We start from the raw sequence: 27571 nt of genomic DNA, 5'->3' as shown, positions 1-27571 counted from the left end.
TCTGCATATAGTAAACATGTGCTAGATTTAAAACATAATGTAAAATCATTGATAAAAGCAGTGAACAGAATTGGGCCAAGTGGCGACCCTTCAGGTACTCCACAAAGCATTTCTTTTTTAGAAGTTGTTTCACCAATCTTAACAGAGAAACTTCTATTTACTAAAAAGTTGGAAAACCATTTCAGAAATCGTACTGATAATCCCATTTGGTCGAGTTTGTAAATTAATAGCTGACGGCTGACACTATCAAAGGCTTTAGCCAAGTCAATAAATAAAATATCGGTCTGGGATTGCTTCATAATGTTAGATTTAAGAGTGTCTATTAAAACCAATAAATTTGTGATAGTAGACTTTTTTCTAAAAAGAACATGCTGATTTCTATCCATATATTGTTTAAAAGAAAAAGACAAATAGTCAGAAATTATGTGTTGAAAACCTTTGCCTTGGAATTTAATATAGTAATTGGTCTATAATTATTAACATCATTGGCTTTTCCATCTTTGTTTTTAGTTACAGGTACAATAAACATTTTTTTCCAGATATCTGGAAATATTCCAGAAGTAAGAGACATGTAAATTTTAGTTAACAATGGTACAAAAACAACTTTGTTTGCTTTCAAAATAAAATTAGGTATGCCATCAGGACCTATTGAAGACCTGCCTTTTAGTTTGTTAATTGTATCATTTACATCCTTTTCCAAGATAACAGACACATCAATTAAGTTGGTGTATCAATGAAGATTAATATTTTTAAAATTTACATGACTTCTTTTTGAGAAAGACTTGTGAAAAAGCTCACTAAAAGCATTAGCAATATCATATTCATTGAACAGTACATCATTATCATAAATAATTTCAGTGATAGTATTTTCTCCTTTCTATTAAAGTGAAACCAAAAAGCATTCTTGTGAACATTAACATTGTTTTCTAAGGAGGAGGGAATAAGTACTGTAATATTCACACTTTTTTGTAAGTTTAAATCTATCATGATACCTTCTCTTTTTATTGATCGTTCTCTTCAGTTTCCTTGTCATCCAAGGCAGTTGATTGTTTGTTCTTTTAACTTTTGAAGGAATATTGTTCTTTAATATTGCATACACATTTCTAGTCAGTTCCATAACATATTGCTGTACATCATTAGATATAAATGTAACAATTCATTATAAACATTCACATAATCACCTCTGGCGAAATTATGACATCTATAAATATTATTTTCCCTTGTATCTGTTTTGTCGTTTTAGACCTATCCAATTCAAAATAAAATGAGAACGGTGGATGAAACTTGTCAATTTTAGATAAAGGATGTTCATTAAAAGTAATGTTACAAGTGGAAATGTTAGTGAGTAGAAGATCTGAAACATTAAAAGGCAGTGAATGGTCATACGATACATTGTGCTGAATTAGATTTGAAAGTGTTGCGATTTCAACAATTTTTTCAGCCTTCCTTTTAACATAATAATTAGAGCAATACAAATTTCCAGTAGCTCCGTCAATTCCACCAGCATTAAAATCTCCAACTAAAATTATTTTATTGTGTGTCATTAACATCTCTTGAACTACCCAATCAAAGTAGTTTGCAAACAAGACACAGTTTAAATCAGGTGGCAAGTAATGCAATCCTATTATGGTTGGATCAGAATTATTAGACGACAATAATTTTACCCAAATTACATCCAATTCTGTAAAAGGTGATTCCAAAATCATAAACTGAACCTTGTTTTTAATAAATAAAAGACAACCACCACCACCAGATTTCTGTTTGTTTAAATCCAGATTTCTATATTTTCTTAGCACCCTGTACATTGGATCTAAATCTATAAAAATAATCTCTATCTTGTTTACAACAACTTTCTGTAAAAAAATTATATAATTTTCAATATTTATATTGTTTACTAATGTTTCAAATTTGGTGTTCATTCCTCTAACATTCTGATAAAAAACATTTAATCATATTATTACTAACGGAAGAACCACTTAGTTTTTTGATGTTGAAATTTTCTCCAGACTTACTGTTACTATTTGTATCAGATACACTTTTGTCATTGTTGGCAACTATATTGTCACTTTTCAATTCGCCATAAAACCTTGTTACTAATACCCCTTTAGGCCAGGTATTTTCATCGAATAGTACATCATAGTCATCCTGGGAAACAGCTACATATATAGTTTTCAGCCTTGTACATACCATTTTCTTTACGGAAGAAGTTTCAGCAATGTATTGCTGAAGGTCAGTATTTGAAACTTCAGGATGAAGTCGAGTCACAAATAGAGGAAAAGGATTGCATTGCACTGCTAACCTAGTAGATGGATTCTGACCTTGCACTGATTTTTTCACGTTCACCTGTTTGTTTACATTTTTCAAAGTCGAAGCTTGCTTGACGAGTGTTTTTGGAACCAGGTGTATTTCAAACTTGGTTGTTTTCTATCGACTGCACTGATTGACCTAGAAACTTATCAGATCCCTTATCTGTGCGAGTTTTGTCAGCTACTGTAGATAAAGGTAAACACAGAGTACTGCAGGGCATTCCGATTGTGTTTTGTTATTCTTTTGGAAGATTCATTTGAATTACGTGTGCATGATTGTTTTGTAGAATCCTTTTTTCTTTGGTTTTCATTAGTTCTTCATTCTGTTCTTTCAATACAATGACTTCGGCTTTAAGAGATTGAATCTGATCACTTAAATTCTGCACTGTCGAGATAAATGTTGACATAGTGTCTTTAACATGGCAGCAAGTGAAACAGTTTACATTACCTGGCTTTTGTCCTCCAAGTTGATGTTCTTGATCAATATCATCTTCATCACTATTATCACTATGAATTGCCATTTCTTCATTATTTTCAATATTTATGTTCATGTTTTCATTGGAACTTTCGCGCGCAGCTACACGATTCACCGGAACGGGGCGTGGCCTCACTGGAGTTCCATCGCTACGCTGTTGTAAACATTTCGTACATTTATAGGTAGATATGTCGTTTGCTAGCGTCGTAGAGGCTTGAGCATTTTATATTAACTCAGTAAATCACTGTTCTACTTCACAGCAAATTATGAAATAACAATAATGTATATAGTTCAAATCACAACACTGTTCTCTGATGAGTATACTTATTGTTTGCACTGAATAAATACATTAAATTATGCACCACTTACTATGATTCGAACTATATGCAAAACGTTCTTGTTATCTCCTTTCACTTGTTTCTCACAACTGGTTGCTACGCAACAAAACAATATGCTGTAACATTTCTTTCTTTTACACAAGAAGTGATTATACATTTTACAATTTGAAAACAGTCACAACATTCTCCCTCCTTCGGAGAAAAAATTTAGAACAATAGTATTAAAATTTTTAGTTAACCTCCTCTTGTTTTTCTAACATGAAAAATTACCAAGAAAACAAACTTTCTCATGACATACATATTGTCATTAATTAACACAGAAAATATTTAAAACATATAATTGTTTGCAACATATTAACATTTCTTAATAAAAGGCTGTTAAAATCTTTTGAAATTACTTGAGTTTGCATAATTTGTCCTTTCTTTCCTGACTACAGTTGAATTTCTTTAAATTGGATACATTGTGTTTGTACAGTTCCCTTTCCATCCAACGATAACAGTTCACAAGTTACCATTGGCTTCTTTAACTAAATATGGACCAAGCCACAAGTCCATAAATTTGTGTATTCGTTTACACTCAGCATTGCTTTGTCCATGGTTTTTGACTAATACTATATCGTTTGTCTCTATCCTTGTGTATCTATCACTGTTTCCTTAGGTTTGATTTTATATTTTTCCTTCAAACGAGATTTGGCAAATAAACATTTATATTTCCAAGGAACTGGTTTCAATGTCTCAGGCCAAAGTAATTTGGTTTAAAACAGGATCTCTTATTTCATAATGTAAAAATAATTCATTTGGTGTGTATCCCGTTACTTCAGATACGGAGTTATTTAATAGTCCTAAAACAAAACTTAAATATTTTGACCAATTTTCATGATTTTTGCTTATGTACGGTCTTAATAATCTAATTAACTCCTTGTTGTATCGTTCAATAGGATTGGCAAACGGAGAATAAACTGAAGTTGTGATATGCCTCATTTTAAAATATTCCACAAAAGTTTTCCATTCTTGTGACTTGAATTGCGAACCATTAACAGACAGTAGACTATGACATACAGGATAATGATAAAAATATTGCAGTTTAAATTTATTAATTACTTCTCTAGATGTTGCTTTCCTTAAAGGATAAGCCATAAGAAACTTAGACATTACATCTATTACAGTCAATATAAATGTGTAACCTTGAGATTTCAGAAGTGGTCCTATCAAATCAACTGAAATCAAATAATGTGGACTGGTAGAATAAACGTGTAAATCATCCTTTTCATTTTTCAAAATAGCTTGTTTAGTTCTGGTACAAGTTAAACAATTATTCAAATACTGTTTAATACTGAAGTTCATCTTTGGCCAATAATATAATTTCTTAAATTTACTGAAAACCTTTCTATATCCAAAATGTTCTTGCAAATCATGCAGTTTATATAAGATTTTCGGTATTAATGAAACTGGCACAACTAATCTCCAATTATCTTCAGAAACACATTTTAAACATAAAATGCTATCTTGGAAAGCATACTGAGTCTTACAAGACTTGGAAAGATTTCCGTTCTCAATCTTCTGAATTAAAGCACTACAATATGTGTCACGATGTTGATACTCCTTCCAGAATTCCAAAGTATCTTGTTCAATAATATCCAATTTTAAGTTATTAATAAACAACTCGGATAAAGAAATATTTCCTGTAGTAGTATCGGGATATCGACTTAATGTGTCAGCCGCTTGATTGTTTACTCCCGAAACATGGTGGATATCATAATCGAAACGTTACAGTTTTAAACACCATCTATTTAAACGTGGATTTAAAGTTCTTGCTGACTCCAGCCAAGAAAGAGATTTGTGATCTGTGAACAAATTAATTTTAGTTCCGGCTACATAAATATAAAATTTCTCAAAAGCAAAAATAATTGCTAAACATTCGATTTTATGTGTACTGTAAGATAACTCATTACCACGAAGAACTCTACTTACACATTGAATAATCCTGGGATTATCTTCTGGTGTCTCTCCATTTTGCCATAAAACATTATCTTCTGGTGTCTCTCCATTTTGCCATAAAACACCTCCAATACCTTTCTTTGAACCATCTACATTTATATTAAAAGGTTTAGAAAAATTCGGCTGTGCTAAAGCTACTGGAGATATAACCAAATCATGTAACATTTCAAAAGCTTCTACATGCACTTCCTTCCACGTCCAGAGAATATTCGACTTTAGACGTTCATAAAGTGGATGGGCAACTTCTGCAAATTTATTCACGAATTTTCTTCTCCAGTTAACTTAACCCAAGAATTTTCGAAGTAACCTTTTGTTATTTGATGTTGGAAAATTTATTATAGCAGAATTCTTGTTACTATCTACCTTAATTTCATTTCCAGAAACAATATGTCCAAGAAAAGCAATTTCTCTAGAAGCAAATTTGCACTTTGAAAACCTGATGGACATATTAACATCTTTCAGTTTTTGCAGAACAGCTTCCAGTGTGTTAAATGCTCCTGCCAAGTTTTACTAAAGATCAAGAGATCGTCTAAATAGCAAACAACAAACTTGTTGAATTTTCTCGTGAAAATTTTGTTCATCCTGTCTTGAAAAATGGACACAGCAGATCGTATGCCGTAGGGAAGATATCGAAATAAATACTGTCTACCACAATATGAGAAAGCAGCATAAAGATGTGATTCTGGAGTTAATGGGATCTGGAAATAGCCACACGATAAATCAATAGAAGAGAAATATTTTGATCCCAAAAATCGTTGTAACATTTCATGAATTGGTTCAACTCTAACTTGAGGACTGATGACATGCTTATTCAAATTTCTAAAATACACTACTGGTCTCCATAAACCACCTTGTTTTGTCACAATGTGTAGAGGATTTAAATATGGGGAAGATTCTTGATATATGATACCCCAACTTTCCCATTTGGCGAGTTCTTCTTCTAAATTATTTCTCCTGGTACACGATAAGGTGCCGTGGCAATAGGTACGTCACTGTCTAACTGTATCTTATATGGTTCTACCTTGGCATGTCTTGGTTTGTCAGAAAATTGTTCGTGATAATTCCATAAGTGAAAATAAATCACGTTTCTGTGAATCACCGATATCTTCAATTGCAAATACTTTCTCGTGAATATCCCTCTGGGAAGGCATATAATTTGTTTCAATATCTAACATATGTACATATTTTAACATCCTACATGACTGGAATTAATTCTCAGTTATATTAGTATCATGCTTCACATCAGATACAAGCTTGTCAGATTCAACACTTATCCTACTAGAATCCTTGTTATCTAATGTACACACTTGCTTTCCTGATGAAGTTATTAAACTTGCATTCTGATTCCTAAAATCCACAATTGCTTTGTACTTTCGTAAGAAAGGAACACCTAAAATAATGTCTGCATTAAGTTCTTTTAAAATGAAAAATTCCATTGGAAAGTATTCGCAGTCAATCTGAATATTTATAGTCTTACAACCGACAATTTTGCACTTTTTATTTCCAACAAATCCAGATAATCTATGTCATCCACCTTGCCCAAAGTAAGATTACAAATACATGATGATATCTTACACCAAACCTCATAATTCATAACATTTGCTTGGCTACCACAATCTATTATACAAATGATAGGCAATTGACATATAATTCCATGTACAATTGGAACTTCTTTTAAAGGTACAGGAATATCTTCATCGTTAATAACCCAGTCGAGTTCATCCTCAAACCATTCTAACAAAAAATTAATTTGCAAGGTACTTAATGCATTTTCATTCAAAAATTGCATAGCATCACAAACATTAAATCATTTGACTTTTCCTTGTGCCTCTTGTAGGTAGTGCCGAGGGAAAGAGGCTCTTCCGACTGCCACTTTAATTTAAAGTAGACTGCCTTTCCAACTGTTGTTGCCTAGCATCATTAAATTGTACAGACTGAACACCAGAAGTTGGCTTTTGAGTCAAATTAGGATTTACACCAGTATTAGATGTACTCGTCATTATATTACTTTGCATATTGCTGAGCTGATTCCTCATTGTATCACTCACCACTGGCACATCTCGATTTTGTGGTGGACAGTTTTCGTAAACAGAGGGAAACAAAGATCTGTTACTATTAAAGTAACCATTCCTAGAAAATCTGTAATTAGGCTGCCTAAAATTAAGACCATTATCTTGTATGGAATTCTCATTCGGGATATTTCTATTATTATTATTATTACGGTAAAACCTGCCAGTATTGTAAAAATTCCTAGGAAACATCTGATTTCTATTTCGTCGGAAATTTCCAAAATTAGTGGCATTACTTGCATTATATCTTGAACTCATAGATTGATTTACATTGTCTGAACTATTTCCAACAGAAGCACCCAAATTATCAGAAGGCAGAGTTTGAGTAGAAAAAGAACTAGTACTTCTTGTTTGTCGAATATTTACTTGTCGTACATTTAATCTTTGATGTTCATTCTTCTTAAGACCTTTGTTAGCCTTTTCGCAATCTAAATCTTTAGGTAAATACATAAGTCCTTTCCTACTAGTTTTAATAACATCTAATTTACGAAGCATATTTGTAAGCTGATCCATCGTCTGAACACTATGACAAGCGATATTGTTAGCAACATTATCAGGCAACTGGCTCATTATCAATTGTATAACATCAACATCATTTGGATTGTTCACTAAATTACAATATGTGGAATGTGTTTTTAGTGCAAAGGTTTCTAAACTTCCATGTGCATTTGGTCGTATTTTTGATTCATTAAAACAGCTAACTGTGACTGTAACATTTCAGGCAAAGCAAACTGTTGAATAAACTTACTTTCGAAATCAGTATAAGAACAGAAATATCTTTTGTGTGTTCTAAACCAATAAGCTGCTCGATTTGTAAAACAATTCTGAATGCTCTGCAATCGTTTATCAGCAGGCACTCCTATCAGATCTAACGTTGAGTTTAATTGTTCCAAGTATTCTCTTGCAGATTGCGTTTCAACTCGAACTGAGAATTTTGGTAATAAAGACAATTCATTTAACTTCAAATGTCTATCTTACCTCATGTACAAGGGCAAAGAATCAGAATTCGGGCTTGCATTACAATCTTCTTGAAAATTATGTGTATCATTACAATTTTCTATTCCATTCACAAATGCACTATCATGACTGTTTGGTGACTGTTGATTACCAGCAAAATATGTGCAAGGGTAAGAACGATTAAACAGTTTCATTCTAGACTCATCGTTATCATTATGAGAATTAAATGCTCTCTGTGTATTATTCATTCTTAAAGCTGTGTTACCAGACCTGTCCGGATGAATTTGAGTATAATTAGTAGAACCGGAACACCAAGTGCAAGGATAGTTTGTGTAATTCAAATTACAATATCCTCCATAACTGCGGAAGTCCTCTGGCCTACCTAACATATTTGATGTTGTTTCAGGAAATGCGTTATTCGAGGAAACATCAATGTTATTCTCAGTTTGTACTCTGTGTTCGTTTAAAATACAACTAGATCTATTCATACAAGAGCAATTAGAATTTTCTTGAGTCTTTCTAGCATTATCTAAACTAGATTGTTTGCGATTTTGCTTCCAACTTACATGTTTAAGATGCGGTTCCCTTACATAAAACGTCTTTACTTTAGTAGTATCCGTAGAGTTATTAGAACTTCCATCTGAATCACTCAAACCAGAATCATGATTATGACCAGTTCCAGAATCACGCCTTACATTTAATCTTCTCGATTGGCGATTTGCAACATTATCAATACCATGAACTTGAGTGTTCGTATTAGAATATTTGTTATGAGAAGTACCTGTAACAGTACAATCAGCACCACCATAATTTACATTAACTGGTTTCTGCATATTATTTTCAATGACATCAACACGCAATGCAAGCTGTTTAAATTATTATCGTACTGATTAACAATTTCAAAACACTGTGAAACCTTACAATTGAATGTTTCAACTTGCGAACAACAATCATCAAGTCCACATTTGAGTTTACCTATATTGTCTTTTGCACCTCGCAAAGAACCTTCAATTTCATTTATTTGTTTCTCACGAAGATCTTGTGTACTAAGAATGTCTGATATTTTACAGTCATAATTTCGAATGCTTTCTTGTAACTTCTGGTTTAATTCTTCATTTGAACTTACACACGTTTCTGCTAAAGATTCGATTCTTATTACTACATCAGAAGCCAACAAGTCTATATGGTTATTAACCTGCTTAAAATCAAAATTCATAGATTCAATTTTAGACTGTAATTCGACATTGGAAGCTTCAATTTTGGATTTTAACTCTTCGTTGGAAGCTTCAAGCTGAGATTTTAATTCCTCGCTGGAAGATTTCAATTCTCTATTGGAAGCTTCAACCTGAGATTTTAATTCTATGTTAGAATCTTCAAGCTGAAATTTTAATTCTTTGTTGGAATCTTCAAGCTGAGATTTTAATTCTTTGTTGGAATCTTCAAGATGAGATTTTAATTCTTTACTAGAATTAACTACCACGAACTGAATGCTCTTGATTGTTTCTAGCAGACCGTTAAAATTAAGACTAATACTCTCTTTGTAAGATGACAATTCACATGGGTTATAACTAGGTTCACAAGATTTACAAAAGTAATTCTCTACCGTAGTAGAATAAATAGACCAATGAACAACTGACAACGTAAGACAAGAAAAGTGAAACCATGAAAGACATTTATAGCACTGAACAAATCTGATATCAGCTTTCGTATCACCACAACATTCCACCTTGCGAGTACTGGTATCAGTCTTATCGTCAGAATTAACTTCTTGACCTTGAATGTTTGAAAACGTTGCTAGATGTGCCCTCCTATTGCATAGCAGTCTTCATTCTGCTACGAGATTTAGATGAATCTCTGGAAGACATTTTTCATTAACGCAAAAAAAAAACAAAAAAACTTACACACACTTAAATACTTGAACATCAATCAAATGCAGCTAGAATTCGCTTCAATACCAGACCTACTGAGATTATATTTCACATCATTTATCCGAAAAACTACTTCAGAGTTTTGTCAAGGTCGCCACTTTTTGCTAGTGTCGTAGAGGCTTGAGCATTTTACATTAACTCAGTAAATCACTGTTCTACTTCATAGCAAATTATGAAATAACAATAATGTATATATTCAAAATCAAAACACTGTTCTCTGAATAAATACATTAAATTATGCACCAATTACTATGATTCGAACTATATGCAAAACGTTCTTGTTATCTCCTTTCACTTGTTTTTTTCAACTGGTTGCTATGCAACAAAACAGTATGCTATAACATTTCTTTATTTTTCTTTTACACAAGAAGTGATTATACATTTTACAATTTGAAAACAGTCACATGTTCACCATAAAAAATTCAACTTCATATTTAGAAAGTTTCAAACATGGTTTAACATGAAACCTTGTATTACACAGACAGCATGTAGCTTTCCATAAATTCCTTTGGAGCAAATTGCACAGTGATCAGAGGCAGGCGCCATGTTGAAAATGATAATTATAATTATAATATAGCAATAATAAAAACAAAAACAACAATAACACTAGTCAAATGTGAAATCTTACTATCCCTGCCCCTCCTAAAAAAATTCCCCAAAGCAAAAAGTTTAATTCGCACAGTGGTAGGTAGGCTATGTGTATACTCAATATCTACATAATGATATCATGACAGTAATAGCTTAAAGTGCTACATGATTTTGCAATATACTTGCTATACAGCAGTAACTTTCAATTAATTCAAGTCAACGATAAATCCACCTCTTTTTTTAAAACAAACAGCCACGAACCCAGTGAAGGCACACAGTGGTTCGTCCCACTTTAAACTGTAGTCCCGATTAGCCTTTCTGTGCATAAGGTGGACTTAAACAAAGAGGCACGATTACGTAATCAGATGTAAAGTTTTGGCATTAATCAAGAGGGACCTCCCGATGTGGCGCAATCCCAGCCGTCTTACCCTTAGGCCGTCCTGGATAGATTGATTGTAGCAACTGTTGTATCTTCGTTACCTTAACTTACACCCATAGAGGTTAGTGTACCATCTTGTCTAGACATGAAACAGCCTAAGAAATGGGAAACAAAATTTGCATTCCTTAGTGTATGAACAATTTTCAGTATTGTACAAAAAGAAGAAACCCATTAAACAGTGATTGATTGCAGTGTTTTTATATGTATTAAATTCCTTGTTCTTCAAAATTTCCCATTACTCTTAATTCAATTTATTTCTCAACTTTCTTGAGTGTTACAAAGCAGGAATTTTCTTCAAGCAAGGTGTTAGTTCTTTTCCCTTAAAAGCTAGGGGGACAAACTGCATAACTCGTGGTGCTCATTACATTATATTTTTCAGCATTAATATAATTCTTCTACAGATACTTCAAGAAAAATCGCATTGTTCACAATGTAACTTCTGCTCTTGAGTACTTTGTGAGATACAAATTTAGCAACACCACATCCCTTCTCATTACATTTCCCATCCTTGGGTTTTATCAAGTTCTCACTATAAAATTCGCGAGAACTCTGAACAATATCCTCACCTTTCGTTTTTTGGTCAACTAGTCTAAACTTTACAAGTTTCGTGAAGGGCCATTTCAAAAGAGAATCATAGTGTCCTGGCATTATCACAATGTAAACTCCTAAATGGCCCTTGTTGTTAGAACCATCACCATCAGGGAACATCATCATTCTTAATTTGTACCCGTGCTTACTGCTGTAAAAGGTCTGACTATAAATCCTGAGATTGCTATCGTTCTTAGCTTCTTCCATCTTATCAGCTATGGCTTCCACTTTCCACAAGAAACTGAACTTTCTTAGTTCCTTTATCTCCCTCTGAAATTCTTCGTTTCTTTTCATCTCGCTCTCTAATTTCTTTTCAAGATTTCCAACTCTCTCTTTAATTTCTTCGTCTCTTTTCCTTTCGCTCTCTAATTTCTTTTCAAGATTTCCAACTCGCCCTTTAATTTCTTCGTTTCTTTTCCTCTCACTCGCTAATTCCATTTGAAGATTTTCGACTGTCATTTTAATTAGGCTCATGTGAAACGGCATCTCTACCTTTACATGTTGCATTATTCCTGCAGGAAAACCTTCATAGCTGCACTGCATTTTGTTGTAAGCACACGCAAGAAAGAGCTTCTGACATTCTTCACCCAAATGTCGTTCCACGTCATCTCTTGCAATTTCAACACCACAACTTTGAGGACAAGGAATCGGGAACTTTACACATTCCTTGTGGTGATCCTCCAATAACTGTCTCTCGACTTTCTTATCACAATGCTCACAAGGTACCAGTGCTTTGGGGCACTCGTTTCGATAGTGTTCACTAAGTTCCTTCCTCGCCTTCTTTTCTCCACATTCATTTCCACACCGTACAAGTGCTGATTCGCAGGTGCCGTAGTGATTAACAAACGAATCCTTCGGCACGAACGAATCGCAAAACACGCACTCCACTTCAGACATATTGCATTCCTCTTTCAGGCAAATATCTATGTTCTCTGGTTTCACTTCCTTCAGAGACATGTCGCAGGAATGGACGAACATTTCAGATTTCATCTCATGTTTGTTGTACGTTGATGATGCTTTGGAACCATCTTGGTCCATGTGTTTGGACAAACTAGAGTTATCGATTTGTTCACCACTCTCCAGTATGCATGCCGCAACCTGTTGTGAACACTGACCCTTGTGCTCTTCTATTTCCTCTTGTAAAAATATCTCCCTACACAGATCACACACGACTTTTCGTTTTCTGCAGCTCTCCTTCACATGTTGGAGCAGCATTTGACGTGGAAGTTTAAACCCACACTCATTCCCACATTCAACTTCTTCAATTCTGCAGATTAACTGATGACTTTCTAATTCTTCCTCCTCCACTTCTTTCCCACAAAAGGAACAGGTCTTGTAGGCTGCTGTTGGCATTCTCCCTAGCTATAGTCACGGCCTGACGCAAAACCTTGTATGCATGAAATGGAGCTCCTGAGAAATTATCTCAATACGATCTTCACAGTATGGCTTCTGACTGGAGATAACTCTTTTCTAATGTTTACTTTTTCTAACTATTGGTAGGTCTTCTTTAACACGTTCTACAATCCTGAGATGAGAAATGTAAAGAAGCCGGAAGCCGTTGATCTGAAATGAAAGAAATAGAAACTATGTTTTGAGAGTCATTCAAAGCAATAAGAATGATTACGAATAAAATAGCACCTCTATGGAGACATAATTGTATTAACAATAGTACTGCAATCTGTAAGAAATATTTCACTGTAAATTTGATTAACATATTCCTGTGAAGTATGTACAATATTGAGTGCTCGAAATGGACCGCAACTTTCCTGCTCAGTCTCATCAGAAATGCCAAGAACTGTTCCGTTTTCTTTTTTTTAAGATACTTCAGTGTAAAGTAATTGTTAAGAGGGCGCTGGAGTTTGGCGAAGGTCGCCGTGAAAAGCACTTAAATTTAACATGGCCTTTTTACTTTTTGTGGAATATAACGTTTTCATGTCTTTGTTGATAATCCGGCCTTTTGTCACACAGAGCAAGGTGCAATTTGATCAGTTGTTGGTGGTAGCTGTGGGCAGTGACAGTTTCACCAGGTTACAACAGCTCAAAGTAGACGATACCCTGTTGATCCCACCAAACACACAGCATCGTCTTCCAGCCGAAGCAATTTGGTCTCGAGGAAGATGTTGATGGTTGGCCGGTATCAACCCACGATTTCTTGCGTTTAGGATTCTCGAAATATATCCACTTTTCATCGCCAGTCACAATCCGATGCAGGAAAGACTTTCTTTTTTGTCTGGCAAGCAAGATTTCGCATGTGTTTTGGCGTCTCTCCAGCTGCCGATCGGTCAATTCATGCGGCACCCATTTTTCGATCTTTTGAACCTTTCCCATGGCACGTAGATGCATGGAAATAGCTGCTTGGGTAACACCCAATTGCTCGGCAAGCATCTTTTGCGTTTGGGTATCGTCCTCGTCCAAAAGAGCCTGCAATTGATTGTCCTCAACCTTCCTGGGCCGATTTTCACGCTTCTTGTCGCTCAGGTCAAAATTGCCGTCTTTGAACCGACGAAACCAATCGCTGCACGTTGTTTCCGATACAGCACTGTCACCGTAGGCCTCCACAAGCATTCGATGCGATTCGGCAGCCGATTTCTTCAAATGGAAGCAGAAAAGCAGAGCTTCCCGCATATGCTCTTTTTCTGGCACAAAACTAGACATGCTTACCACAGGAACACTGTCTGTTGTTGTCTGCACGTGCTGACGATGTGCACTGATTCGTGTTGACAGATGTCCAACTCATACAAACACCAGGTATGGTGTGCCCATGGTAGCTTCATACGCTCACTAACGCCATCTATGAGCAAACAGCAGATTTAAGCTTATACACCTGGTATGTTTTAGGTTTCCGTGACCGGGTTACGCTACTCATTCGTAGCTTCCCAATCTCCTCACCATGGTGAGTGGCAACCGGCTCTATACACAGGCTGAAATCTCGGGAGAAAAGTTGTTACGTTTCCCCCAAGAGACTCAAACATGTAGACGAGCCCAAAGAATGATGACGCCTTAGACCAGGGGTCGCCAAATTGTCGATCGCGAGTTACGTAGCTCGCGGCTTCATTTCCAGTAGCTTGTAAGAGGGTTTAGCTAGAATAGACTGTATATAAGACCGTCAATATTTGAGTGGCAGAAAGATCTACTTTTGCCGGCAGATGAACATCTGGACAATTGATTTCAATATTTGTGACAATCTATTACCCAACCTAACAAATATCGGGGATGAAAATAAATATCATCCTTATTAACATTGTAAGAAGCAGTATGATAATGATTACGGAGCAAGTTTTTACAATTTTATTGTGTTTGTAAGAAAAGTATCTCTCTTCATGAAATGACAACTTCAGTATGTCGCATAGAAATTAAAAGAAAAATAATGTGATGTGGTTTGATTGGACATTTCTTATTTAGCGTCCCTTTTCTGCAACTTTTGGCTAATAGGGATGAGGATGAGTGATGATGAAATTGATTAAAGGACACTCGAAAAGAAAACATATGCTTATGCCGGAATTCGAACCCGAAGCCCCTGGCGTCTTAGTGCTGTAAGAAAATATTACGTATCTTAAAGTTTTTTACGAACCAACAAAGGATCGTAAAAAATTGCATCGACACTTAGTAGCTCGTTATGAATTTTCAAATGTGGGAAGTAGCTCAATGGCTCGGTGAGTTTGGAAATCTCTGCCTTACACTGTAGAGTCACGAAGCAGGACAGCAGGCCTGTAGCCAGAATTTTATTTCGGCGGGGAAGGCTCATCCCTTATCAGCAGCTGCCATCTAAGGGCAAAAAATGGGGAATAGAACCCCTGAATATGAATTTCTCAGTATATTACAAGTTATTGTACAAGATGTTTAATGTAAGTAAAATAAATCACCGCCGTACCCTATTTTAATTACATATTTGTAGGATTTCGGAATGGTCTTCAGCCTCCCGGCCCCCTCGGCTACGTGCCTGCGGGACAAAATATACATAAGTGCTGATCCCTTATTCTGTTTGGCGTTTTAAGAATCGAATTCCCTTCAGAGAATCTCTAAGACATGGTCTTTTAAAAATCAGTTGTAGTGAAGGAACGTTGTCGAATTCACGTTTTCAACTTCTTTCCTTGTGTAGTTTTTAAAGAAGAGAAAAGTTGTCAAAGTTGGTAAACTGGTGCTCTCTCACTGCACCAGCCGCCGCCAACCCTATGTTGGTCGTTTGAGTTTCTGTTTTAAGTCTACTTTATATACAGATAGACTAATCGGGACTGGATCTACATTTATAGTGGGATTGAAGTATTGGGCGTCTACCGGGTACCAAACTCGGGACATTTTGACATTACGAGGGTCACCTTTACCATTACATTACACTATAGAGGAGGCAAAATATATCTGAAACTAAGAAGAAATTTTCAATGGAATGTAGAACGTAAGATGCAGGGTTTGCGAAACCAGGGAAGACATCGCACACGTCAAGACTGGTCCAAAACTGTTTGGGGACACGCAACTGGGAGGTGCTACCCCATCCCGCCTATTCACCAGACCTGGCCCCTTCCGACTACCATCTGTTTTCGTCGATGGGCCACGCCCTCGCTGAGCAGCACTTCGATTCGTATGCAGACGTCCGAACATGGCTTGATGAGTGGTTTGCCTCGAAAGAGGAGGACTGTTTTTGGCGTGGTATCCACAAATTGCCCGAGAGGTGGGCAAAATGTGTAGCTCGCGAGGGCAAGTACTTTGAATAAATTTCTTGTTGCTTTCTATGAACAAACCATGTGTTTTTCTGACTACAAAACAGCAGATTTAAGCTTATACACCTGGTAGGTTTGGGGTTCGTCGTGCTGACCACACATAACTAGTTAGAGTAGAAGTGAGGCCAGCAGTCGGTAGGCAGGCCTTGGCCCTCACGGACTGTAGCCCCACTGATTTACTTTCATATATTGGCGTAGCCATCTGTGGGTCCAAGGCCTCTCCTCGAAATTCTGTCACTTCATTTTGGCCAATTCACTGGGATTTTTTAAGAGTACTTTGTAACATGTATAGTGCTGATCTTGAAGATCATACTATCATTATTTGGACTGAAATTTCACTCGGGAAGCAATCAATGAAGATTGGGAAAAATCACAATAGAAGAGAGCAACTAATGTGATGCAGGAACTTGTTAAATTCAACTGGTCATATGTTTCCACAGGGGATTCACATCACCACTGAGAGTTTGTCCCCACCCTTGGCCGATTTGCCGGCCTCCGTGGCAGACTGGTTATCTCATCGCGATACGACGCCAGCGGTCCCGGGTTCGAATCCCGGTCTGGGCATACCTGTCCTTTCTTAGCGTCTCTTCATCGTTTTCATAATATCATCATTAGCCAAGAGTGGCAGAAAAGTCAAGTAAAATCAACAAAATCAATCAATCAAAGCTGCTGTGAACTCCAACGATGAGAACTGTGCAAAGGGACTTAGAGATCATAGCAAAGAAAACTACTCCATCAAAGTGTAAGTTCAATATTAAACAATTTGTTTCCTGACATCATTGTTACAACTGTACATTTTGTTACCTTGTTTTGTCCGTCTTTCTCCTTTTCAGTTTTTCCATATGTTATTTACCCATGTCCGAGTCTCCTTTTTAATTACAGGTAGTCTCGCTCCCGTCCCTCTTTAATTATTATCGATACTCTATTTCTTAATAGTTGAAATAATAATTGTTACTAATTGTTGCCTTATTATTATTATTATATATCGATTTTGTATAAGAAACACACTCTTCAAAAAAAGTGGCGACGCACATGCCTCTGCCTAGTTACCGCTGGATTTATCAAATTTGGCCCCCTAGGCTAAATTTTGTTTTGGGTCCTGCCAACATTTATTATTACAATTATCATTATTATTATTATTAACAGTTTTGTTATGGTAATTCACTTCTACCAATGTCATGCTCTGTACTAACAATACTTGTAAATTTTTAAGTATAGACACATCTGATTAAAAGTTATCCATTCAACTTCGATAAAACAATACATTTTGATTTAACAAGAGAACACTCACCTAAAACGGTTTCCTCCTGACTTTTATGATTAAACTGATTAATGAGAGACTCAAGGTCAATTTCTTGCAGGACATCAGCATTCGCTGTGAATGATGCTAGAAAGTCTGCTTTTGATCGACCGCTCTCCACTGGCATTTAATTGTAAAATACAAAATTTCTGAGAGGAATGTCAAGATTTGGGAAAAGCTCAATTAAATGTTTCTCGCGAATACGTTTTAAATAGTTACCAGCCGAATTAATTTCATACTTTATTTCTGTCAAGTGAAAATCCTTTAAAAATTCTTGAAATTGCACTACCTACACTACATAGCGGTAGCCGCACTGGCCGCGAACTTACAAACAAGGACGTTGATTTCAACAGTCAATATCCCTCCACTTGACTTTCAATAGTTAGCATTCAAAATGTTTACATTCGTGTCTTCGAGGAACAGTTGTTTATATTCGAGCACTATTAGCTACTTGATCTCGCGCAGCTTCAGACTTGCACTCCGGTCAAGACCCAGTAGTGAAAATTGGGATTTGATATAAGAAGTGATTTAAACACCAGAAACTCCATTCTATCTTATTTCTTGAAGTAAGCTAGTAAAAGGACATTACACGTTATTTTAGTTTGCTATTACCACGATTATCATTGTCCCGGACTGTGCCGTGCGGTCTGCGTGACTCGCGTAGATTCAAGTCTCCTGGGGGAAGCGTAACCTTTCTCCTGAGATTTAGGCCTGTGTATGGGAACGGTGGCCACCCACCGTTGGGGAACAACGAATGAGGAGCGTCCGTTCATGGAAACCTACAACAACGACTGGGGGTTCGTCATGCTGACCACACGTCACCCTGTAACTGGTTGGATGATCGCCCACCTCTGCTGAGGCGTCTGAGTGAGGATGGCAGTCGGTAAGTACTCCCGGGCTGTTACGCCACAGGTTGTTGTTCATGTTGCTGCTGTTATTATTATTATTTTTATTATCATCACAATATTAAGGATTTTTACCCCTATGGCGCAATGGCAGCGTCGTCGCCTTGTAATCAAGGGGTCCCGGTTTCGATACCCGATGGAGACACATAGTGATTCGGATCCCACATTAAATTGTAGGTCCAGTCCCGATTGGCCTTACTGTGCATAAAGTGGACTTAAGACACCAACTCAATCAATCAATCATTAAGGATTTTTAATCGATGGTCCTTGTCACTTCTGCCCCTTCAGTGTCCCTCCCCGCCCTAAACTTGCGGCCGCTAGGAATGGCAAATCCCTCCTTCCCTCTGACCACTGTGCTATAGTTTTCATTCAGGAAAACTATCCAGCCACAGTGTACTTTCTATTATTTATCCCTACTTCCTCCTTGTTACTTTCAACTGATAAGTTCTACCTCCTTCTTTACTGTAAATTGATAATTCCAACCTCAACAAGAAAATTCAACATAGTTATAGTAGCCACTGTAAACACCCAAATTTATTCAATCAAAACTTTAGTGATGAAGGTTCTGTCTCGGGGGGAACCTGCCACCGTGGCCACTCTTCTCCCTCCATGCAAGGGCCAGCCAGCAAGCAGTGAATTGCTTTGCCACTGGAGAAATCTTTTTACCATACCAGAACGAAAAGAAATAGGTGGGTGCCCTTTTCCTGGATGGAAACCTCACTGCGGGAGTCACGGTAGAGGGGATGGGGTGGTGAAGGGAGTAAGACCCTCTGGCCTCTGGTTTAGGACAACTAAGAATTCCTAGTTTACTGATGTATCGCTAGGGGTCTCTGGTATCGCATCAAGCCAAGAATCTATTTTCATGCGAAACTCCAGGCCACTCTCAATACTACTACATATTACAGCATTCATATAAGTTTCCCCACTACATGAAGATTCGTTGTTGCTGCGAGATATAATAATAATAAATTTAATAACTCGTGCCTCCCAGATGGCGCATCAGTAGCTTCGTAGCCTTGTAATCAAGAGGTCCCGGTTTCGATACCAGGCGGAGGCACATAGTGATTCGGATCCCAATTTGCCTTTTTGTGCATAAAGTAGACTTAAAACCAACATTTCAATTCAATGTAATAACTCGTGGCGCAACAGGACGTGAGAATCAAGGCCTACGTACCGACTGCCGGCCATAGTACCACCACCTGCTGAGGTCGGAGATCATCCAAACAGTTATGGGGTTACGCGTGGCCATCACGACGAACCCCTTTTCATCGGAAGTTTCCGTAACCGGGTTACGCTACTCCCTCGTAGCTGCCCAGTTTCCTCACCACGACAGGTGTCAACAGGTCCCACACGCAGGCCTAAATCTCAGGAGAAAAGTTGTTACGCTTTCGCCTCCGTGGCTGAGTGGTTATCAGAGCGCATTGACACCAGGGTTCGAATCCCGGTCTGGGCATGCTTGTCTTGTCCCTTTATCAATTTCATCATCCCATCACTCATCCTTGTCTTCGCGATCAGCCAAAAGTGGCAGAAATGCGAAGTAAAATAGAATAAATCAGTCAATCAACACTTACGAAGAGCTTGTGTACATTCGTAATGTGGACTCCCTTTTTCATCAGAGTTAAAAACCTGAACCTGTATCTAGCATTTGCAATAAACACTACCATAAAACTGAATACTTTTTCGTATGTGTGGGTGGCAACAGTGGTTGCCCTCCCCCCCCCCCAACACACTCTCACTCTCTATCTATCTCTATCTCTATCTCTATCTCTCTCTCTCTCTCTCTCTCTCTCTCTCTCTCTCTCTCTCTCTCTCTCTCTCTCTCTCCGGAATATTCGTGGATCTTTGCATCCCACCAGCTGAATAAATAAATAATTGTTCATTATAAATATTTAAGGAAGCAAAAAATCAGGAAATTTCCACATTTTCCCGAAACTTGTAAGGAGATCAGTAGATAGAGCTGAAAATCAGGAAATCTCCTGCAAAATCAGTAGACCTGGCAACACTGCTGTTTACATGTTGGATAGTGAAAGAGGAGGGCGGGGGGGGGGGGAGGCAGCAGTGGTAGCGTTGGCCAACGGCGATTTTCTTGCAGTTTGCCACTGCAATAGGGGTTGAGGGCGATGGAATGCACTGAAGCGTTAGAGGAGGTTTACCCAGGAGTGGCAACATTTGAAAGTTAAACATATTAATATACCCTGTGAATTCTGACGACCAGAAGCAAAATAAAATCTTTACCTGTGCACATATTTTCCACAAAATCTATAAAGTTGATTGCATTTAACAGAAAAATATCAACTGTGATATGCATTTCATAAAGATTAAAAAATAAAGAAAAATAATAGTAAAAAAAATAATATAAAAAAACTTAAAAAAGAATGAAATTAAATATATTAAATAAAATGAGGATACTTGTGTCCCAGGTTAAGTATCAATAATGCATATCGCGTCCTAGTCTATGTCTGGTCCTATATTTCTAACAACACACTGTAGTTCGGGGGAGGACAACTTATGCACTGGGTTTTGAATGCTCATTCCTATTGTAGAATCCCCGAAGCTGTGCCTCGTGATATAGTTCTTCTTGCCATTCACGACGATCACAATTTTTCAATCTTGGGTGTACACATTCTTAGTATCGAACTTTTGGATGGCTCGACGTAGTAGTTGCAGTCAAGCCATTCATAGGTCCTGCCTGATTGCAATGCCGGAGTTCTTCAGTTTGCTTTTCTGCCTGAAGACTGCCGACCGTGATCTGTAGCTCGTGAACTTCACAATTATGGGTCTTGTTCCGGGGCATTTTTGTCCAACACGATGCGAGCGACTAGATGCTAGTGACTACATCAAAGGACTGTAAACGTTTTCACAGAGGTATCTCTTTTGTATCATTTGTAAATAAATATGTGCCACTATTACATCTCCAACCCACGTATTACACGTGCCACTATTACATCTCCAACCCACTTATTACACGTAGCTATTAGTACTGTCCTCCCCAGTGGCAAACACTCCCTTCTAAATTGGGGTGGCGGAAGCTATAAAACAATCACCCGCCCCTTTATATTTCAAGTTGTATGTAAATATGCATGTATCCATTGCACTTTTAAAGTCCAATACCCACCCTTGAGAATATGGAGTGGTCCTCCCATCTCCGATCCCAAGAAATAAGCATACTTCACCGAGATAATTCTGCCATTTCAAGTTTATACAGCTTAAACTTCATAAAATCCATAGATAAAGTGAACAAAACGTCAGTGGTCCCGGGTTCGAATACAGTTCTGGTCATGGTGAGTGTCCCTTCTTCAGTCTCATCATCACTCACACTAACAGTCGCGATTAGCCAAAATTGGCAGAAAAGCGAAGTTAAATAACAAAAAAAAATTAACTGAATTAGATATGTGCTACTCTACTTACACTGTATATCTGTAGAAAGCCTCACTCAGGATCCTCCAGAAACTCCTCCCAACGAAGGGTGGCGAAATGCTCAAAGGGGCTGGAACTTAAGCAATGTATCTGGGCGTTTTCCACATTCACGGCCATCCATGCCAAGCAGTTTCCTGAAAAGGAATTGCAAAAATTAAAATAATGCGTACAGTTTTGTGTTATATAACCCTATTTATTTGAACAAATATGAAATGGAAATACCACAAAGTACGTATATTTCCAACTGATTCTCAAAATTTTACGATTTTTCTGAACTTAAATTCTTCATGTTTAGAATCCACCAAAACAGAAGATTATAAAATACTCTGGACGCACAGCATAGAAAACCTCACGAACATAAGCGTCTGGAGGGACGTAGGGGACCGTTGCCCCCCAAAAAGAATGTCAAAGTAATATTACATATTTCATGCACTTCAGTTTCATTTCAGGCACAGTAATTTGAGCTATTGTGAAGCACTTGTAATTACATGAAACACTGGCTGAGGTCATTGCCCTTGTCCACAAAGTGCCTTTTCTCCTTCGAAAAATCATGATTTACACCCAGTAGACTATAATTGAACAAATGCGTTTAAGCAACAGCAGGTAAATATATTTTATGATCTCTTACAAAAGCTACGCTAAAACATTTTTGTTTAAGATTTCCAATACAAATTAACTTTACCACTCTCAATATCCCACTGCTTTATTTTGGTTACTTAAAAATCTATCACAGATTTACTCGGGTGTGTTCCCTCAATAATTATAAAAAAATGTGGATTGAGTACAACCAATTACTTTTCAACTTTAGAAACATGAAAATAAACAAACGCGTCAGTCGAAGTCAGAACGGTCTCCTAAGTGAGAGAGATGCAGAAGGGGAAAAAAAGTGAAAGGAAAATGTGAAGAAACGTAGAAGAAAGGAAATCGATCAAAGGAAGAGGAAGAATAGAAACGAAAAGAGAATAGAGATTGAAGAAGAGGAACAGGCAGGGATGTAATGCAGGCCCTTAGCCAGAATTTTATTTCGAGGTTAGGGGTCATCCCTTATCAGCAACCGCCATTGAAAGGCGAAAAAGTAGACCGTAGAAGCCGTGAAGACGACTTTCCGAGTACATTACAATCCTGCTAATGAAGTAAATTAAATTACCACTACAGACTATTTCAAACTAAACATTTGTGGGATTTCGGTTGGGTTTCAGCCCCCAGAGCCCACCCCCTGGCTACCCTGGTGTAAGGGGAGAACTTTTGAGAACGCACCTCACATCCACGTATTACACCCCGGTATCTGCAAAGTTGCAGGCCAATGAGGCTCCGGCATCCTGATCTACAGCCAGTATAATCCTCTGTGCTGTGTTTAGTCCTTGTATGTGCAGAGTGTCCTTTACAATATCAGTTTTTAACTAGGGCAACGAGATTTTAATCTTCGGAGACTGTTGAATGATCTTAGTAAAGATAAGGGACTGGTTCTTGTGTAATGTGACTGGTGCAAATATCCTAAGTACTGCAAATATCCTAAGTACTGACGCATCCAGTAAATCAACAAAAACAACAACAACGAAAGGTGGAGAAAAAGTAGTCATGATAACTGCAGCAGCTGGTGGCTCTGAATTGGGAAAAGAGCTATTAGGAAAAATTGGGTAATAGAGAAAATTAGATCAATAGTTACACATTCGCATTATGAAATGGGGTTCATAACAAAAGACACACAAAATTTAATGTGTGTTTTATTAGTCTGTTATCAAATTTTCTCTATTTTCCCTAATAGTCCTTCCCCCAATTCAGAACCACCAGCCGCCGCTGCAGTAGGGCCATCCTGAAAACGTTTTGTCCAACCCAAATTTCCTGGCTACCGGTCGCAGTGTTGTCTTTATGGAAAGTGCAATACAAATTCAAACGCTGCGATTTCTCCCCTTTTACCACAGAATATACATTTTTAAATTTTTTTTCATGAAACAAGACTTTCAAATATTATATATAAAATCAAAACACTCGGAACTCGTTCGACAAAAATGTCCATAACACGTCATTACGGAGGATGAACTTCACAAAACCCTCAAAATATTGACGGGATTTAACACGTACACGGTACCGTATCGTACCCAAGGTATTGGGTAAGAAGTATAAAGTCTTAGGATAGCAGGAAGCAGAGAAAGGAATGCAGAATAAGCAATTAGGCAAACGTGAGGTGAGTGTTGGGATTGTCAGGAAGTGTGATCAGTTGGCGAAAATAGGAGAGAGAGTAAGGACTACGGATTGTGAGAGAGGAGCAAAGTGGGGAACGACTATTGGACGATGGTGTGTGACAAGAGACAAGTGATAGTTGAGAGGACAAGCTAGGAACAATCTCCATATATTTGTAAGGCAAGTAATATCCTTTCCTTAACCAATCCATATCGGTTCAGTCACGGAGAGTATAAAACCCATATCTAATCTAAGTTAATTTCTATCGCCATTCCTTTAAAAGGTAACCTCTTGCATTTGTCACATTTAGGCCAAGCGAGTGAAACCATCTGAGAGATGAATAACAAATAACTACATCACCCAATTAGATCTAGAGGTTCTAGGTTCGATCCCAAACGCAGCATGGGAGTTGCGTTACGTGGTGGAGTCTGCTTAGGGCTTCTCATCCATTTTTGCAAATGTGATGAGAAAACACTGCAGTACGTGAAATACTGCGATTTTCATCTATTTCATCCCGAAATATGATGAAAATAATAGAGCCTTCTAGCTTTTCAAATTACTTACGTGAGATATGGCGCCGGAATTTTCACTTGTTAGCGCTTCACGTTTTGTTAATTATCAATTGGTACCAAAGATCAAGAAAAGAAAGCAAAAGATAGGCCTAGCAATATGCTACGCGGTAAGGCACAAATAAATAAGAGTAGAGTTGTAACTAGGTTATTCGGCTATTGGCTTGTGAAAAGATGAGAATTAACACTAGGATGTTGCATAAAGGTTGGTTAAATATTTTAAAGATGTGTTCGGTACTGTCGTCACTCTGTTACGCGATTGTTGAACTAACTTATCAAATTTCCGGGAGAGTAAACAATTGGATTGCTGATAATGTCCTGTCAAAGCCACGGGGGGATGAGAAATGTAAACAAGCAACTTAGTGCTAATTTTAAGCTAATCAAGCATTTTTCCTGCGCATAGGCTAATCATAGAATCATGGCGCAATCTAGATTTATCCACCCCGACATTCTCGAAACTATCCAGTTTCAAGGTAACATTCACGAGGATGTATTAAAATTCATTGACAAATTTGAAAGTTTAGCTATTCTTAATGAGTGGAATGACTCAAAGAAAAGGCAAATGCTACCGGCATTTTTGGCTGATTCAGCATTGGAATGGTTCAATACTTGGAGTCGAACTCAGGAAGCACAGGATATAGATTTTGTAACTTTAAAAACTAAAATTGTGGAAGAATTTACGGAACCGGGGGACACTTTTCAATTAGAAGAACAAATCAGATTACGCTTCCATCAGGAAAATGAACCTGTTTCAAAATATGTGAGAGAAAAACAGTTATTGTTATTAAAATTAGATCCTGCCATGGACATTTGTGAGCAAATTAAGCAAATAAGCGGGGGTTTACAACCTAACTTTATGAAAGAAGTTTATAACAGGGAATATGATTCAGTGCATGAAATGTTACGAGACCTGAAACATGTTGAACAATTCAAATATCTTGTGAAAAGACGTAAAATTCTAGAAACTGAATGTGAGACAATGAAAGCTCTCTCATTTTCTGAATCGAGTCGAGCATACATGCCGACTCAGCAAGCTATCACGTTGCAGCGCACGGTCAATGATCATGTTGACATAAGTTATTCTCAGGCTAATCGGGAGATCGAGGAAAGATTAAATGCACTACAACAAGACCTTGATCAATTACAGTCGAACGCGGGACTCCAGTCTCATGAGTCAGATTTAGTTTTGCAATTTCAGAATCTTGAGGCTAAAGTAAATGCACTTGCAGAACATCGGAAAAAACATTCATTCACTGAGTCATCATTCTCATATACAGTTAGAGAAAATGAACATAGAGATAGAAACAATAGGAGAACCTATTATCATAATAGTAATCATAGAGCGCAGAATAGAAATACATGGCATAATAACCACAATGATAATCTCGACACACAGTCGCAAAGATCGCATAGGGGGCGATGCCGCAATGGCGGTAACCCTCGATTTCAGCGTTCGCATTTTTCATCTTCATCGCCGCGAACATTTTTGGAGCAACAACAGGGACGCGAAGATCCAAATAATCATACTAATCAGGTTGTACATACAAATCATTCTACTTTTCGTCAGAACAGAAGCAATTTTAAAAGAGTAAGACCTGCATATGACGGGGACCTAGGTGTAGGACCTTCGGGAAAAACTCTAACGGTCTCTACTTTTCCTTCTGAAGATCTGATTTACATCAATGTGAAAGTAGATGGGGAAATTCGACAGTTTATCCTGGATAGTGGAAGTCAAATTTCGGTAACGGGAGATAAGAACATACCAGTCAATGCCAAGCGATTTAATATAAATACTGCGATTAGAGGGGTCACCAATAGTCAACTGACGGTTAAGGAAATTGTGTTACTACCATTTTCTATACATAACCAAACATTTGTTCATCCATTTAGAATCGTTAAGGATTTTAATCAAGTTACCATATTAGGAAATGATTTCTTGAAGGGACAAAAGGCTAAGTTAGATTTTGAGGAGAATAAGCTTACATTGCATAGATTCGGCACACCTCCAAGAAACCAAATTAAAAATGAGAATAAGAAAGCTTTTGACGTGTCAATCAAAGTTTCCCATTTGTTACATCATGTTTTGCAACCAGAATTTGTAGCTGCTAAAAAGATAAAAGTGAAACCCAGGACACATTTGTGCATTCCACTGAAATTGGCTAATTCATATGACAAAGATAGGACACTCTTGGAACCGGACCTACAGTTTCAAGAGAAAACGGGATTGATGGTTGCCAGAGCAATTATTAATCCGGATTCGAATCTCATTTGGATCACAAATCCTTTAAATTATAATGTTACAATTAAGAAAGGCACTATTATCGGGAAAGCTGAAACATGGGATAGGCCAATCATGAGTAACACTAATGATGAGAATAAGGATGAAATTGGTGAACAGGCACAGGTTTTCGCGACGGAAGAGTCAGGGAACGTCAGTGACGCACGGGCGGACCCTAGTCGGTTTGATGTGAATCCGAATTTAGAACCCCAGCAAAAGGAGCAACTTTTGGCTGTTTTAATGAAATATCCACATGTTTTTGCGTGGTCAAAGGATGATATAGGTAAAGCCACGAATTATAAACATAGAATTCAACTAAAAGATGACACAGAATTTCACTTAAAATCCTACCCGATTCCAGTCCACCTTCGTGATGAAATTAAAGATCAGATTGAGACTTTATTAAAGCAAGGTGTTATTTCTCCTACAAAATCACCCTTTAACTCTCCAGTTATCCTTGTAAAGAAGGCAAAGGGGGGTTATAGATTATGCCAGGATTATCGCAGATTGAATGTTTCGT

The 27571-nt window shown here is 37.3% G+C and overlaps 1 protein-coding gene across 2 annotated transcripts in view; it reads right to left on the bottom strand.

Annotated features, from left to right (window-relative positions):
- The window catches only part of LOC145981061 (TNF receptor-associated factor 4-like), a 203373-nt gene that overhangs the window by 164129 nt on the left and 11673 nt on the right, over positions 1-27571 (bottom strand). The window contains exons 2-3 of one of the 2 annotated variants that reach the window (XM_083114177.1): positions 22015-22157; positions 10405-13249 (exon numbers count right to left, since the gene is read on the bottom strand). In XM_083114177.1, coding sequence (XP_082970303.1) covers positions 11480-13039 — 1560 coding nt within the window. In that variant the 5' untranslated portion in view covers positions 13040-13249; positions 22015-22157 and the 3' untranslated portion in view covers positions 10405-11479. Of the gene's footprint in view, positions 1-10404; positions 13250-22014; positions 22158-27571 lie in introns of those variants that run through there. The other variant, XM_083114176.1, reaches the window with a different exon arrangement.

The sequence above is a fragment of the Lepisma saccharinum genome, chromosome 28 (assembly GCF_977018435.1).
Source record: "Lepisma saccharinum chromosome 28, izLepSacc3.1, whole genome shotgun sequence".
Classification (NCBI taxonomy): domain Eukaryota; kingdom Metazoa; phylum Arthropoda; class Insecta; order Zygentoma; family Lepismatidae; genus Lepisma; species Lepisma saccharinum.
This window is presented reverse-complemented; position numbering and strand designations above follow the sequence as displayed.